This window comes from Balaenoptera borealis (assembly GCF_965194805.1).
Source record: "Balaenoptera borealis genome assembly, chromosome: 21".
NCBI lineage: Eukaryota > Metazoa > Chordata > Mammalia > Artiodactyla > Balaenopteridae > Balaenoptera > Balaenoptera borealis.
The window spans coordinates 23,093,271-23,108,941 of NC_138880.1; the positions used below are offsets into that span (position 1 = coordinate 23,093,271).

The following is a 15,671-nucleotide window of genomic DNA, read 5'->3' on the forward strand; positions in this document are numbered from 1 at the left end:
CTTTACTAATAAATAATTAATATATAATTTTGTACTAAAAATTCACCTGTTTTAAGTGTATGATTCAACAATTTTTAGTAAATTTACATAGTGGTGAAATCATTACCATAATCCAATTTTATAACATTTTCATCACCCCCAAAAGATCTCTGATGCCCACTGTCTCTATAGATCGCAAGAAATGTATTTTGAGCTCTTGAGTTGGAACATCTTTACGTTTTCTCATGATCACCATCACTTACTACTGAGACCCTTCTACAAATAATCTAAGGTAGACATTGGGAAAAGTAAACATTGTTAAATAAATGGCATTGAAAACCCCCCTACTCACTAACAAATTGATTGCGTCTACTTCTTATTACAGTCTAAAAGGTGTCATTTTTAGGTAAAATCTAAATTCCTAGATTTATTTCAAACTCCATGTTGTTGATTCAGCTGGATTTTGTTTTAAAAGTGAAAACGGGAAGGAGTTGGGGTGAACCGATTACATGATGACATCCTGAGAGCATGCAGACAAGTCAGTTCACGTGTGTAAATTAAATAGGTCAGCAAAACATCATTTTCTGCACTCCCTTTGTCTTGAACCCAAGGGAGATGGACTCCTCCTGAGAACAGTTAGAGAGGATAGCCTGCAGAGTTCAGGATGCTGCTTCCTGTGTGGGTCAAACACAAGTCAAGGCTTATGCCTTTTACGAGTTTTAATTATATTCAGTTAAACAGGCCACCCCTTGTATAGCCTAACCTCATAAATATTAAGCAACTTCTAAAAAAATGACATTTGAGCTCAATTTAAATTGTGCGCATGTAATCAACTACCTCATAAACAAACAAGAGAAAGAAAGCAAAATTACTTCCTGTTCTGCTTTCCACAAACTGACAATATATTGATAAATTCATAATAATAATAATAGATTTAGAAATATTTCAGTGAGGTTGAGAATATTGATAGATAACATACAAAGTGCATCACGAAAAAACTAGTTGTGATTTTTATTTTTTGATGCCAAATTAAAACAGGATTATTTCACAGTTAGAAAACAAATCTTAACAAAAAAACTACAAAACACATGTCTCAAGTGTGAGGGTGGTGTATAATGAGAGAGTGAAAATGAGTTCTCCGTATATTCATGTTGTTGTAGAGTCCTTCAGAACCAGCAGTACAGCGGGTATTACGTTTTTTTTAGGATTATGTGAACTTAGCCCCGAGAATATGGAACTATTTAAATCAAAGTTCCAAAGTGTGACATCTCAAATGCTCCCTAAATTCAGCAGACAAATGAGTGCTTCAAGTATATAAATTATCTCAACATGATCATTTCAACTCTCCTTTATATTTGAATACCAGAACTATAAAGGTTTTTAAAAGCTATTCATGTCTATTTTCAATAATCAGACTCTTTTTATTGTAAAACAAAAATAAAACTTAAAATAATCATAAGGACTAATTTACACACAGAATACTTTTTTATGGTATAATAATATATTCTATGGGAATGTATTATACCAGGATCATCATCAGTAATGATTTGGGAATAGTTAAGATTTTGTTTATCACTGTAATTTTCAAGATCAGTAGTCAAAAAAAATCCCAGTGGAACCACGTGATTTGGCCAGGGCCAAATCTGTGACCAGAGGAAGAAAGTATTTTGTTTCCACAAAGCCAATCTACTAATTAACCTTTAGAAAATAAGCCTTCCTGCAATACTTCTAAGTAAAAGAATAGTGTCTTCTAATGCCTCATATAGCAGAATTCCAAATATTAGGAAATGTATTTATTAAAATATTTATTTATTAAGTAATCAAAATGAAGTGCAAATGTTTTCTGTCCTGAGTATGTATATTAAAATGGTATTTAACATTTAACAAAATCAACACTGTGACAGGTACCACTAAAATATAAAGTTTTTCAGTTGAAAAATTGCTGTAATTCAACTTTTAAAAACATGGCTGTATATTTTACTCTTTCACAATTGAAATAGCATTGTACCCATAAAAGTTATATTTTATTCTGAGTGCATCCAGAAAAAAAACCCAAATATAATTATCACAAACACTCATATACCTCTAACTTTTCTTTAAATGAGGAATACTTTAAAACTTTGTTTTGATAGGCCTCAGTAACCCAATTGTGTATTCATTAGTAAAGGATATTCTTATCTGTTCATTTTGGGTCAAATTAACTTGATTAGTAATAAAAGGCCTGAAATAGGGAGATATATCTCCATAGAAGAGAGATACTTGTGGTATTCTTATTGATAAGTATGAATGAACAGATTTACATTATTATCAAGTAAAATGTAAATTTACCATGGACCTTTTTTAAATTAGGAAAGCTACTCCTTTAATTTAGTCTTTAAATAAATTTAATGTACTGAATTTCTGGAACCAAGTGCTACTTGCAATTTATGATGAAAGGCATTTACCCGTTCTTTCTGAATCGGCCAGTTCAAGATGCAGCGAGATCTAAACATCCCTCTTCGCAAACAGAGCGCATGATTCAGTTTATAATCCGGAATATCCTCAAGAAAGATCAATATGATGGAATCCAGATTTTGTTCAATAGCTTGCTGAACTGCGTGGTGCACCTTGAATCTAAGTTAAAAAAAAATAACTGAATTACGGTATATATCAATATACAGTTTTTAATAGCCCAAAGCTCTAAAATTAACATTTCCCTTGTAATTAACTTTAATCTGTCACTAAAAATCAGGTTACATTTCTTATTAATTTTATTTTTAAAATACTTTGAGTTGTGAGTAATAATGTTAGTAACATTTAAAAGCTCAATTTAAGAACGAGAATACACTTCAGATTTCAGAGTGTTCACCTACCTTTTGCATAATGGATCTTTCAGTAGATTCTGTGTTATAACAAAAATAATTTTTCTGCTCCTTCTGATGCTATTAACAATTGCTTCAAGTTCAAGGACACCTGCCTCAAAATCCCTTTCTTCCAGACAGAATCTGAGTGTATGATCTTCTTCTTCCATCGGGGAGAAGTGTTCCCAGACCCAATCCCTATCTTTATAGGCATGAATTATATATGCCGCATATTCAAACTGTTCTGGCTGTCTGTCTATTTCTTTGAAACCAAGAACTCGATGCACTGAAACATTCCAATAAAAAGATATCTTCCAGCCTTCAAAATGGATGAGAAGTACAATAAAGATGAAAATCAATAGGATACTGGTATTTATCATGAAAAGGAGTTCAAATGGGGCACTGTCTTTGCAGGGTGATATATCAAAAAGCATCACTGGGAAACCACGATATTGAGGTGGAGTGTTGCAGAGGTAACGGCTTGATAGTTCAGAGATGTTCGTATGGGTATTATTAATCCAATTAACAAACCAGGCAATGCTTTCACATGTACAATCAAATGGATTAAAGCGCATATCTAAATTACTCAGGTTCTTGAATGCTGGCCCAAAAACGTTCTTTTCAACAGATGTTATGAGATTCTTCTGAAGGCTTAATGACTTTAGCAACACTTGATTATCAAAGACAGATGGTGGAAGGATATTTAAATTATTCAGTCCTAAATCGATGCTCTTCAATTCACGTAAGTCCTTGAAGACTTCTGCTGGGATCTCATCAAAGCCATTAGACTCTAAGTTAAGGATGTAGAGGTGAGAAAGACCCTTCAGAAAATGAACAGGACCGCCAGGGTTTGCATGCTTCCAGAGGCGAGCTAAGTTGTTATGCTGCAAATCCAGAATTTCTAGTTTCTCAAGACCCTTCAACAATTCATCATTTATGTTGGCTATGTTGTTGTTGCTTAGATCCAGAATGGTCAGGTTAGGAAGAGGGTGAAAAGGTGAAGGGGAGCTATCCACATTTTTAAGGGCCACCCTTCGGAGCATCAGTCGTTGAAGGCTTGGAACCAAGGCAAAAGAGTTGCTAGTCAGCTCTAGGTATTTGTTGTAGGAAAGGTAGATTTCAACAATATTTTCTAGACCTCTCCATTCCTGGCCTGTGAGTTCTTGCCCAATTTCATTAAGGCCAAGGTCAAGTACAGTTAGGTGGCCCAACCAAGAAAAAGCACCACTCTCTATTTTTGAGATTTTATTTTTGGTTAGGTTGAGTGTGAGCAGAGGAGAACCAGCAAGTGATAAAAATGTTTCATTTGTTAAAGTTCGCAAACTTGAGAAGGAGTTGGATAGACTTAAACATCTCAGCCTTGTCAATCCCGTGAAAGTATTGCTTTTTATGCCTGGAAAGTTGTTATCTTCCATACTGAGATACTCCAAAAATTTTAGCCACTGAAAGGAAAAATCATCAATCTTGGGAAGTGAAGCCAGGGAAACGCTTTGTTTAGTAAAAGATCGTCTCAAATTCAGGTATCTCACATTGGAAAGCCCATAAAAAGAGCGAGAAGACAGATGTTCTATATTATTATACTCCAGAAAGAGATATTCTAGATGTGGAAGCCAAGCAAAGGAATCATTACCAATCACACTTAAGCTGTTATGGGAAAGATCGAGCACTGTGAGATTTGTCTGCTTCAGCCCAACAAAAGTCTTGTTGCTGGTTGTGTACAGCTGGTTGTTGCTCAGGGACAGATTCTGAATGCTTGTGTTTGATAATTCCAAGCAGAGCTCTTCTATGAGACTGGGGCTCAGTTTGGCATTGTTCAGAGAGAAGCCAAATAATTTTCCAATTGCATGAAAACACCCTGGAGAGAACTAAGAGTGGGACGGAAAAAGAGGTTAATAACCAAAACACAACGAGTCTGTACGACCCTTGAAAAACAGGCATATTCTTTACTCAATCCCCTTTCCTCTTTCACCACCTTCTCTGGGTTTTCTCTCCATTCCTCTGTCTCCCCGCTCCTTCCTCTGCACCCGTATCACCCACCTCCCGCTCCAGCCCTTGCCTCCCCTGGTCACTGGTTACTACTCAGCATCCATGTATCAGCTTAGATGCCACTTCTTCAGAGGGTCTTCCCTGATCTCCCAGGCTAAGTTAAGTCTCCTGGTACTTTTACTTCATCACACTGAGTATTATTGTAATTAATAGACTATTTGTAAAGTCACCTCTGGGGCAGATCCTGTTTCTCTGTTCGTGACCACTGCTCTCAGTGAACATTCTGGAATGAATGGGTGGATTTTATTATGAAGCATTGACATGGACTTTCCTTTCTATGACTCTGAGCTCCAGCGATCCTCTCTGTCTTCCCACCAAGGTTTTCTCCTGACTATTTCCTTACTGTGTTTCCAGCTCCCTTCCGCTCTGCCCCCCAGTCCCACACTAGAAGCCTTGGCTGCTATGAGACTCAGCGCTGGAGCAAGAGAGCAGGGGCAGGAGGGAAGGGATCCAGAGAGGATAGAGCTCAAGTCTCCTGGGAGAGCAAAGAGGCTCAGATTTCTACTGTGTCACTTGTGAGATGTTAGGGCCAATGGATGACACGAGAGAAATGTGGAAGAAAGTGAGTCAAAATACAAAGCAGGAAATGATTAGATTAATTATGGTAAATCTATAGGATAGGATTATTTTGCAGTCACTAAAATTAAGTTTGTGAATAATTCTTAATGACATGGAGGATATTCATGTTATGATATTACTTTTAAAAGGCAGGATACACCATCATCCTCAGAGAGGCAACACAGCACAGCTGCTAAGGGCATGGGGCCCTGGTCTAACGCTGCCGGAAACCCAGCTTTGATGGGCCAAAACCTTTTGGTTTTTTTTTTTTTCTTTTCTTTTTAATTTTATTTACTTATTTATTTATGGCTGTGTTGGGTCTTCGTTTCTGTGCGAGGGCTTTCTCTAGTTGCGGCAAGTGGGGGCCACTCTTCATCGCGGTGCGCGCGCGGGCCTCTCACTATTGCGGCCTCTCTTGTTGCGGAGCACAGGCTCCAGACGCGCAGGCTCAGCAATTGTGGCTCACGGGCCCAGCTGCTCTGCGGCATGTGGGATCTTCCCAGACCAGGGCTCGAACCCGTGTCCCCTGCATTGGCAGGCAGATTCCCAACCACTGCGCCACCAGGGAAGCCCCCAATTCTTCCAGGGATTTTGTGCAATAGATGGTATTATTTCCACTTCATAGGCAAGGAAACTAGACCCAGAGAGGTTAAGTTCCCCAAGGCCAAAGTCCTGGTCTGTAATGGATCAAGGATTTTAACCCACTTCTGTTTGACAGCAGAGCTCCAGCTCCTAATTGCTACCAAACTCCCTTTCTTGTGAGGATGACATCAATGATCCTAAGCAGTAAGTGTGAAGGATTTCTAGAAGACGTGACAAAGGTTATCACCTCTTTCTCTATCTCTACCTTTAGATTCTTACCCACGTGACACAATTAGGGACTGCCCACACTTAAAAGTACAACACAAAATTTTTTATCTTACCTCCATTATTTGATTTGATGACAACTCTAATCTTTTTAAAGAAGAGTTGCCAAGGAAATCAAGTTCTTCACGTCTTAGTGCAGAAATTTTATTATTTGATAGTAGAAGCTCTTGGAGATTTTCCAGTTGCAGCTGAGTTCCTAATTTAGTAGATGATAAACCATTATGAGCTAGGTTTAATTTGATTAAATTCTGAGGGGAAAAAATATGTATATAAGTTACAGTCTTGCCATGAAAAATAGTTCTTTTAAATGTACATGAATCTTAGAAATAACTGGACAGCAAAATGTCACATCTTTATTATTTTATAGAAAACTGATGGTAGGAGTAATAAAAAATCTTGATTGTGATCGAAAATACCATTGCTACAAAGACTAATTTCTTAATTCAAAGAATCACCTTATTTCTCTTACCAAAATAAAATGACTTAAGCTTATTTATTCATGATGTAAGGAATATTCATAAGCTTTTTAATTTACTTATTTATTTATAATAAGCATTTATTTATGATGTAAGAAATATTCATGTGGCTTATCAAACATAGTGTCATGCATCAACCTTGAAACTAAACAACAAAAAAAAGATGAAGAAATATTTTCTTAAGAAGCATGAGGAGAATGCTGCTGTTCATGAAATTTTTAAAAGATTTTCAAAAAATAAAAAGATTTTGATATTGAGAAAGATTGGTAGTTATGTAAATTTTGCATCATGACTAGTTCAGAATATTATTTTTTTGTTTTGTCTGTGCTGTAGGATGTTTTGTCACTTTGTGCTACCTTTGAACATGTAAACTTCCACTCAGGTAAAATGTAAGGAAAAACTGATATATGTTAGGGCAATATCTTGTGTAATGTCTATCAAAGAGCTTAAGACTTCTATTTATGTTTTAAAAATAAGAATAACATTTTGCCAGCAATTAACCAGATTTTGAGGTCTTTGTGCCCAAAGACATCATTTCATCTACATCAGAATCTAAGAAGGCACAAGAAAGAATTTCAAATCCCTAGCTAGCAAGCAAATCATTTTATAAATGTTTCTAAGAATATTTAAATTTGTATATTATTCTTGGTATTTGAGGTCGAGGAATGCTCAGTTTTTTATAAGCCCACAAAATGAAGAAAACAGAGTTCTGAAAATAGCTTTGATATAAGAAAAGCACTTAATAATTGCCTCAGATTTAAACACACTAGCATATTTTTTCACAGATTTAAAATTCAAGCAAAGTACTGACAAGAAAAAGGTGGTAGCTACTGAAAAGCAATACTGTAGAAGATTTCTTAAATCAAAAGTATGTAATTTTTAGCTGAACAGTTGGCTTTATCATGCATCAATTTGTTAATTTTATTTAAATTAGAATTTAGACTCGACATATTTTTTCATTAGTGCAGGTACTAAATCAGCAGTGTGGAGAGTTTATTTGCCATTCTTCATGGGATATTCTGATTCCTCTCTGGTCTCTGCCTCTTGAATCTAAGTTCTATTTCTAGTGGAAGGATGCAAGAGAGGAGAGTTCTTTAAAATTACGGTATTTGCACTCTTGAAAATATTTCCAATCATAATGGCCATATTTGTGTGTGGAAGCCCCCTCTTCCCATTTGGGTAGATCAGATTTCTTATTCTTCACCTTGATATTTAGATATGAAGTCTGAAGATGCATAAATGACTTGAAACAATATTCGATAACATATTTTTCATTTCTTACATGGAAATATTCATTTCCATCTTACCTTCAGGTTTTTAAAGGGATTATTTTGAATTTTCTGGATTGAGTTGGACATTAGATGGAGTTCAGTCAAATTCATGCAGAAGATAAAGGTTTTATCGGAAAGCTGAGATAGCTCATTGTGTTGGAGGTTCAAAATTTCCAACAAAGGGAGACGTTGGCACAATTCTGGCTCCAGCTTTGAGATGGAGTTAAATCCTCCATCCAAGATAGTAAGTTGGCTATATCTTGTAAAATTGGCAGGTGGTAATCTTCTGAGTTGATTATGGGTAAGATTCAACACTGTTATGTTTGTTGGGAGGTCATCAGGTATTTGAGTCAACTTCAGATGACTGCAGTCAGCTATTTCATGTCTAACAGTACATTTGTTGGTAGAAGATGTACACAGTATCCAAAAGGGCAACAGTCCCAAAAAGGAGTAGATACGATAAAGCAAATACCTGCTCATGATTTTGCCTTATAAAAGAAAAACATAAAAAGTAATGGGCAGCATTAATAACATGTGCTTCCATATGCATTGGTTTATTCCTTGTAATATATGCAACAAATGTGACTATATATGTAATATATGTAACAAATGTGATCTCATTACTCGTAACATTTATGATATACAAGTACGTATTATACAAGTAATACATCAAATGGAAATAATTCAATCAGCACAAAAAAGGATCAAAAAACAAACTCCCTCCTTGCTCTTCACTTCCACCCCATTTGCAACTTTCCAAGGTAAACCTCTTGACTGTTTCTACTTTTAATTCTCATGGTCACTTCCACAAACCTAAATAATATGCTTATGTTTCTATTTCTTCATTTCTGGACTTTAAGTAGTTTCTTCCCACCAAAAAGATGAGGAACTTAATTATACTATTTCCTCATCCTCTTCACATTTTTCCTTAGTTATTTTTTAATTTCATTTAATCTAGTGTTCCAGTTCTAAAGCCTATTCTGAAAACTCTCTTTCCAGTACCATAAGGGTACTACCTCTATTTACCAACTCACAGGCATAGTACCTGAAATATATTCCCCTCCTTGCCTAGGTGACATTTACCTCTTCTGGAAGGGCTGTAGCTAGAGATAAGAAATACTGAGAAGGATTAAGCCATTTACAAAACATGTAAGGACTGAAAGACATTCCCAGATATGAAGATACACTTCCCCTGATGGAAGAGACTCACCAAATGCCAGGCAGGATGAGTGAAAAAGGAAAAAGACACAGACTCTTCTGAAACGTCAGAATTGTGATCATCCACCAAAAAAATCCTAAAACCTTTTAAGGAGAACATATGATCAATTACTTCCAGAGGAAAGAGATCCTGATTGCCACAAAACTTTTCATCAGCAACATGAGCCACTAGAAAACAATAGTGCTAAGCTTTCAAAACGTGCAGGGGGAATAATTTTGTACCCCAAATTTCATATGAGGCTGAACAATTAAAGATAAGGGGAAGAAGCATTTTGAGATATGCACAGACTCATGAAAAAGTTATTCTAGAATGTGATACAGTAAAACAAACAAAAAAGGGAGAGAATGAAATTAGAGTGAAGAGTTGATGTTTCATGAGACGTAACAGAAACAAAGGAAGTTTAAAAGAGATGAAAAGTAGATTCACTGGGCCTTGCAATTTTGAAAAACCTAGGATTACACATTTCTTTGTCCAAGTAAAAGACAATATTGCATCATGTTTGGGACGAGGCATCTGCCGCCAGGGTGCTTAATCATTATTTGCAGTTTGGCTTGTACAGTCTGGTTTGTAAATTCACAATATTTTTTCCCCTAAATTTATGCAGGCACATCTATCTGCAGATACACACTAACACATAATCCTACTGTAAAGTTGGGAGCCAACGTCCTGAAACCAGTACCACCTGAGGCCGACCAGCCCATATTTGCTCATTTCTGACCTTGCTACACATCTGAAGATCTTTCCATGTCTCATCTTCTTCCGTTTTCCTTTATGAGGCCAAAGAAAGCCATTTTCTTACTCCTAGGAATACCTGAAGTGTTTTCTCCTTGTCAAGTCCATTATAAAATGCCAGCCCCTGTCTCCTCTCCAGCCAAGAAAACTGAGAAAAGGAGATAAGCTCTTTAAAGCTCACAGGGCTTTGCATCTTTAAGACAAAGCTGTGATTTTTTTAAAAAGGCTGTTGCCGAATGATTTCCATCGCTTCCCTAATGTGCTTTCCCAGTTACAGAACACTACAAAGGAAATAAAAAATACTGCATAAAATGTTTTATCATGTTAATGAGAAACTGCTGCTGTCCCTTGTCCTCTGAGTTGTGATACAAGTCACTTCACACCTATATTCTTTCCCCTTTTTCCACCCTCCGTGTTGAATGATTCTGACTCGATCTCAAGCACCAGATCCAAGAAAGATCAAAGAATGCTAAAGCCAACAGCATTCTAGCTGTACCCAACATGAGAGATCCCATCCCAGGAAGAATTTAAAATACACACCTTCACTTACTCTGACGGCAGCTGACCGTTCCTTTTCTCATTAGTCCAAATCCAGTCGTTTTCATCTGGGAAGTGAGGAAGTTCGCTGCAATCTGGAAAGTGAAACTAAAGTTTAAAAAAAAAACAAAAACAACGTTTTCTCCTTGGTACATTCTAAGAAGGGCAAAGGAAAAAAATCACAATCTCAGCAAGAGGTATTTTACATTGTTTCTTAAAAATGTCTTGTGGTTTCTTCTTCTGTACAGTCCCTTGGGTTTTATTAAGAGGGTCACAGATTTAGCAACAGAGAAAGTTGAAAGAATTAAGACCTCACCCGTTGATGTGGGCAGGGCTCTAGAGGTTAATGAATATCTAACTGAGAGGGAATTCCTCTATTTTTTTTTTATTTAAACCAAAGCCTGATGCATGGCGGTCAGAATTGGTTAGAGGGACAGAAAAAAAACTCAGTCCCTAATCAAAGCTAAGCACTTTCACTTCTCTTATCTCACTTTATCTTCTTAGCAGCTTTGTAAGACAAATAATGCAGAAATTAACCTTTTGATCAAAGAGACCAAGTTTCACAGCAGAGAAAGAGCTGGGCTTGGCAAAGCCAGGAGCGGGTCCTAACTCATGCTGTTCCACTTTACATGGTCAGAATCTGTTAGGGAACAAATAGATGAGCCCGGAGAAAGTTCAGATTCACTATTTAGTTATCAATTAGCTTTACTGACTTCAACTAGTGTAAGGAGCATGCTTGTCAAAAAAGCAACACGTTTTCATTGTTGATATAACATCATAGGATAACTATAATGTTATACAGTAAAATATAACAATTGGCAGGAACTGTAGAGATCACTGAATCCAGCTCCCTTGTTTGAGAAGTGAGGAAAATGAAACAGAGCTAGGTGAGGGATCTGCCTGAGGACATACCGCAAGTTGCCTTAATGCTTTATACTAGTAAAGTAAGAAAACAGCCTGGAACAGTTGAAACATGTCATTAGCTTGACTGCAGATTTGAGAGCAAGTAGTTAGTTTGTATCAGGGTGCAAAATGCCCTTTCCTGGGCTCCAGCCTTAGCTGGACCACCTTGTGGTTACACTTTTCTGATTCTGAAGTCACATCTATGATATAATGGCATAAGCAGGCAAACGACTGTCCCCCACATCTACCCACTGGGATGTGCAGTAAAACGTTACTACTATTCAAAAGGTTTCTTCTCTGTGAGTCCCTGAAGGCAGGACAGGGTGTGCTCTTTGTGTGTGACTCTCCGGCCAGTCTTCCATGGTAGGCTGTCACTTTGGGCTCCAGTGAACCAGGCTGCTCTTCAGTATTCAGACCCTTGTGTGGTCTCCACATTGACCCTGGGCTTGACCACGTGACTAGCTTTGGCCAACGGGATATTAGTAGGCATGCAGCCAGGCAAGGCTGGATAAGCATTTGCATATTAGGACTGTCCCTCTTCCTCTCAGAACCCAGTCGCTGTGTGGTGAGATGCCCAGCCTAGCCTTGTGCAGGGCAACACGGAGGAGAACCGAGGGTCTAGCCAATAGCTCCAACTGAGCACCCAGAAGACAGCCATTGAGTAAGCCATATTGGGTGTGGATTTTCCAATCCCAGTTGAGTCACCCCAGCTGATGCCCCATGGAGCAGAGATGAGCTGTCCCCACAAGTCCTGCCAAAATCCCAGAGGAGTAAACAAGTAAATGACTCATGTTTTAAACCAAAAAAATTTGGAGTGATGTGTTGGGTATCATCAGATAAATGGAAATTCATTCCCCCCACAACCCTATACACCCATCTCTTATGCCTTAGGGCTTCTTGTAAATATCAGGTTTTCCATAATGTTGGTTGAACTAAAGAATGGCTTCCAAAAAATAATTTTTTATTTTGGAATAAAATAATCATAATGCAATAATCAGTTTAGGCATAATACCAGTTCTCATCCAGATATTAATAGTCCTCAATTCATGCTGGCTTCTAAATACAACACAGGTCAGTTTCTCTCCAGTGTATATTTCTCAATTATGCATTGACTTATTTAGCTATTATGGTGGTAGGTGCTACAGTGAAAAAGTTTATTTTTCCCTTTTTAAGAGAATTAAGTCAAAACTATGATATATGTCCATATGTGGACTCGAAACAACCAGAACAAACAAAGAAAGAAACAAACAAACAAAACAGAAACAGACTCATAGATACAGAGAACAAACTGGTAGTTGCCAGACAGGGGCAGGCGGGAGAACAGATGAAGTAGGTGAAGCGGATGAAGAAGTACAAACTTCCAGCTACAAAATAAATGTCACCGGTGTGTAATGTACAGCATAAAGAATATAGTCAATAATCTTGGAACAAGTTTGCATGGTGACAGATGGTAACTAGACTTATTGTGGTGATCATAATGTATAAAAATATCGAATCACTATGTTGTACCCCTGAAACTAATATAATACTGTATGTTAACTATGATTCCAAAACAGACAAACAAAAACTTCCCATGGGTTAACAATGTGATAAGTATATTATGGACCTAGATAAACAGTTACATTTCCCTCAGAGCATCAGATAGACCATCATTTTGAACTGTGCTGACCCATCTCCCTTCACAGCCACCATTCAGAAAGGACATGGTCCTGCTCCGAACTGTCTGAAATTCCAGAAGGCATCTCTTTTTCTTTTTTCTTTGTGAACTCTTTCTCTAAAGTAAAGGTGCAGTTCCTCTTGCCAGTGTCATTTCCATTTCTGCTCACTGAGCTTCAGCTGGTTTAAATTAAGTTTGTTGTCAGACAACAAACTCAGCAAGAACTTTAATGAGAAGAAATAACACTGTGCCCCTCCTGTTGCTCTCACTCATGTCCACTGAGCAGGACTGAACTTGAACTTCCCCTCTGAAAAAGAAACCAACATTTGACACACAGAGCTTCTAGCTTAACTTGAGCTTTTCCTTATTTTTAATTTTTTTTGTAATTTTACGTGGTAGATGAAAAGTGGTGATATCTTCCTCTCTCTTGTAAATCTGGGAGGTGGGTTCGGGTGAATGGTCTCACTCTCTTTCACTGACAGTCTCAGGATATGGTGAAGGTCTCTTCAAACTCTATGCCTTAAATTTGATATTCATTTATTAATATGAAAAATAAAATTCCAGGTCCAGTGGTTAACACTCCACACTTCCACTTCAGGAAGCACGGGTTCGATCCCCGGTCAGGGAACTAAGATCCCACGTGCCGCGTGGCACGGCAAAAAATAAACAAAATAGAATAAAATAAAATTCCAGACCAAACTTCACTATCATCCTACTTTCTTTCTATTTATTTATTTACTTTCAACTTGGACATTTTTCCAGTATTTATTATGAGTAAATTGGCCTCCTGGAATTGTTCTACAGAGTCATGATTAAATAAATAACCCTCATGGTGCTACCCCTGTCTATGTGAGGAGCAGCTTGATTTCAAATCAAAATCTGCTGTTAAGAGCATTTGCCCTTGTTATTCTTACTTTTTTCCCTTTCTTTTAAATTGGAGTATAGTTGATATACAATATGATATCATCTTACACTTTAAATATCCTAATTAAATTTGAATGAACTGATGCCTACTGGGCATCCAGTGAATGGAGTCATAAATGTCAAACAAAGCCATTAACAATCACACTTAACACAAAGAAGTTCAAAGTATCAAAAGCAACTAATAATTTACTGTAATCAGATTAAACTGGTCATTGGTGACAGTTTAATGCTCATGCAGGTCGATCTCCATTTTATAATGCAAATTTTGAATCAACACAGAAAATTAAAGAGAGCGTCCAGTGTTGAAAAGGATAGGCAGTTGCTTTTGAACATGCTTCTTGCTTTTCTCCTAACAGGAAGCTATATCTGTATCTGGGATGATTTATAATAAGAATATGAGAACTGGTCCTTAAAAAATGAGAAGTAAAAGTGAAAGGAAGGTGGGGAGGGGGAGGTTTACTAGGCTAAAGATTTGGAGAAAAAGTACATAAACCTAGTGAAATTCAGAAAGCTGTAAGCTAGAGTTTACAGCCTGTATAAAATGTTAATCTTATTCTTTACTTTACCTAGAAATAGGCCTATATAAGATTTGAATGTACACTTTAACATCAATACCATTTCAAAAGAAATGGTAACATTCCTTTCTGTTTAAATTACCTGTGGTACAGTGGCCTGGAGTGTGAAAGGCCCACAAGGGAAATGAGTAAGTTCTTTAAGAAGAGGAGCTGACCGACCCCTGGCCAGGGCCTCAAAACTGGGTCAAGAGAGCATTTTTTAAAACTATATTACAATTGACCCCTTGATGTCTTGACATTAGTTTTGAGTTCAGTTTTTGGGGATATTTGAGTGACCTAAATACAATAATAGAGGAGACTTCTAGAGATTGGGCATAATTTGCCCTAAACTGAATAGAAAACAATTTATCATGAGAGTAGAAAGGAAGAAAAGAAGTACAAGGAAGAAATCAAAGAGGAAATTAAAAAATACCTAGAAACAAATGACAATGAAAACACGACGACCCAAAACCTATGGGATGCAGCAAAAGCAGTTCTAAGAGGGAAGTTTATAGCAATACAATCCTACCTCAAGAAACAAGAAACATCTCAAATAAACAACCTAACCTTACACCTAAAGCAATTAGAGAAAGAAGAACAAAAAAACCCCAAAGTTAGCAGAAGGAAAGAAATCATAAAGATCAGATCAGAAATAAAGGAAAAAGAAATGAAGGAAACAATAGCAAAGATCAATAAAACAAAAAGCTGGTTCTTTGAGAAGATAAACAAAATTGATAAACCATTAGCCAGACCCATCAAGAAAAAAAGGGAGAAGACTCAAATCAATAGAATTAGAAATGAAAAAGGAGAAGTAACAACTGACACTGCAGATATACAAAGGATCATGAGAGATTACTACAAGCAACTATATGCCAATGAAATGGACAACCTGGAAGAAATGGACACATTCTTAGAAAAGCACAACCTTCCGAGACTGAACCAGGAAGAAATAGAAAATGTAAACAGACCAATCACAAGCACTGAAATTGAAACCGAGATTAAAAATCTTCCAACAAACAAAAGCCCAGGACCAGATGGCTTCACAGGTGAATTCTATCAAACATTTACAGAAGAGCTAACACCTATCCTTCTCAAACTCTTCCAAAAT

General features: G+C 37.0%; 1 protein-coding gene across 5 annotated transcripts; it reads right to left on the reverse strand.

Moving 5' to 3' along the window:
• Nucleotides 1-966: 966 nt before the first annotated feature.
• On the reverse strand, nucleotides 967-11,642 carry TLR3 (toll like receptor 3). Of its 5 annotated transcripts, none has more exons than XM_082375209.1 (7): nucleotides 10,842-11,642; nucleotides 10,529-10,620; nucleotides 9,248-9,339; nucleotides 8,074-8,525; nucleotides 6,347-6,538; nucleotides 2,832-4,684; nucleotides 967-2,592 (listed from the first exon to the last, which is right to left on the reverse strand). In XM_082375209.1, exons 4-7 carry the CDS (start codon nucleotides 8,515-8,517, stop codon nucleotides 2,364-2,366), a joined length of 2,718 nt encoding a protein of 905 aa, XP_082231335.1. In that variant the 5' UTR covers nucleotides 8,518-8,525; nucleotides 9,248-9,339; nucleotides 10,529-10,620; nucleotides 10,842-11,642; the 3' UTR covers nucleotides 967-2,363. The 5 variants fall into 5 exon arrangements, with proteins under 5 accessions (XP_082231335.1, XP_082231333.1, XP_082231334.1 ...); XM_082375207.1 differs by having other exon boundaries at nucleotides 10,732-10,851; XM_082375208.1 differs by lacking the exon at nucleotides 10,842-11,642 and adding an exon at nucleotides 10,732-10,821 and having other exon boundaries at nucleotides 10,529-10,633.
• Nucleotides 11,643-15,671: the final 4,029 nt, after the last annotated feature.

Coding starts and splice junctions, on each gene's coding strand:
- TLR3 (XM_082375209.1), bottom strand. CDS start 8,517: ATGAGCAGGTATTTGCTTTATCGTATCTACTCCTTTTTGGGACTGTTG. Junction 4,685..6,346: donor CATCAAATCAAATAATGGAG/GTAAGATAAAAA, acceptor TCCCACTCTTAG/TTCTCTCCAGGGTGTTTTCA. Junction 2,593..2,831: donor AAAGATCCATTATGCAAAAG/GTAGGTGAACAC, acceptor TTTTTAACTTAG/ATTCAAGGTGCACCACGCAG.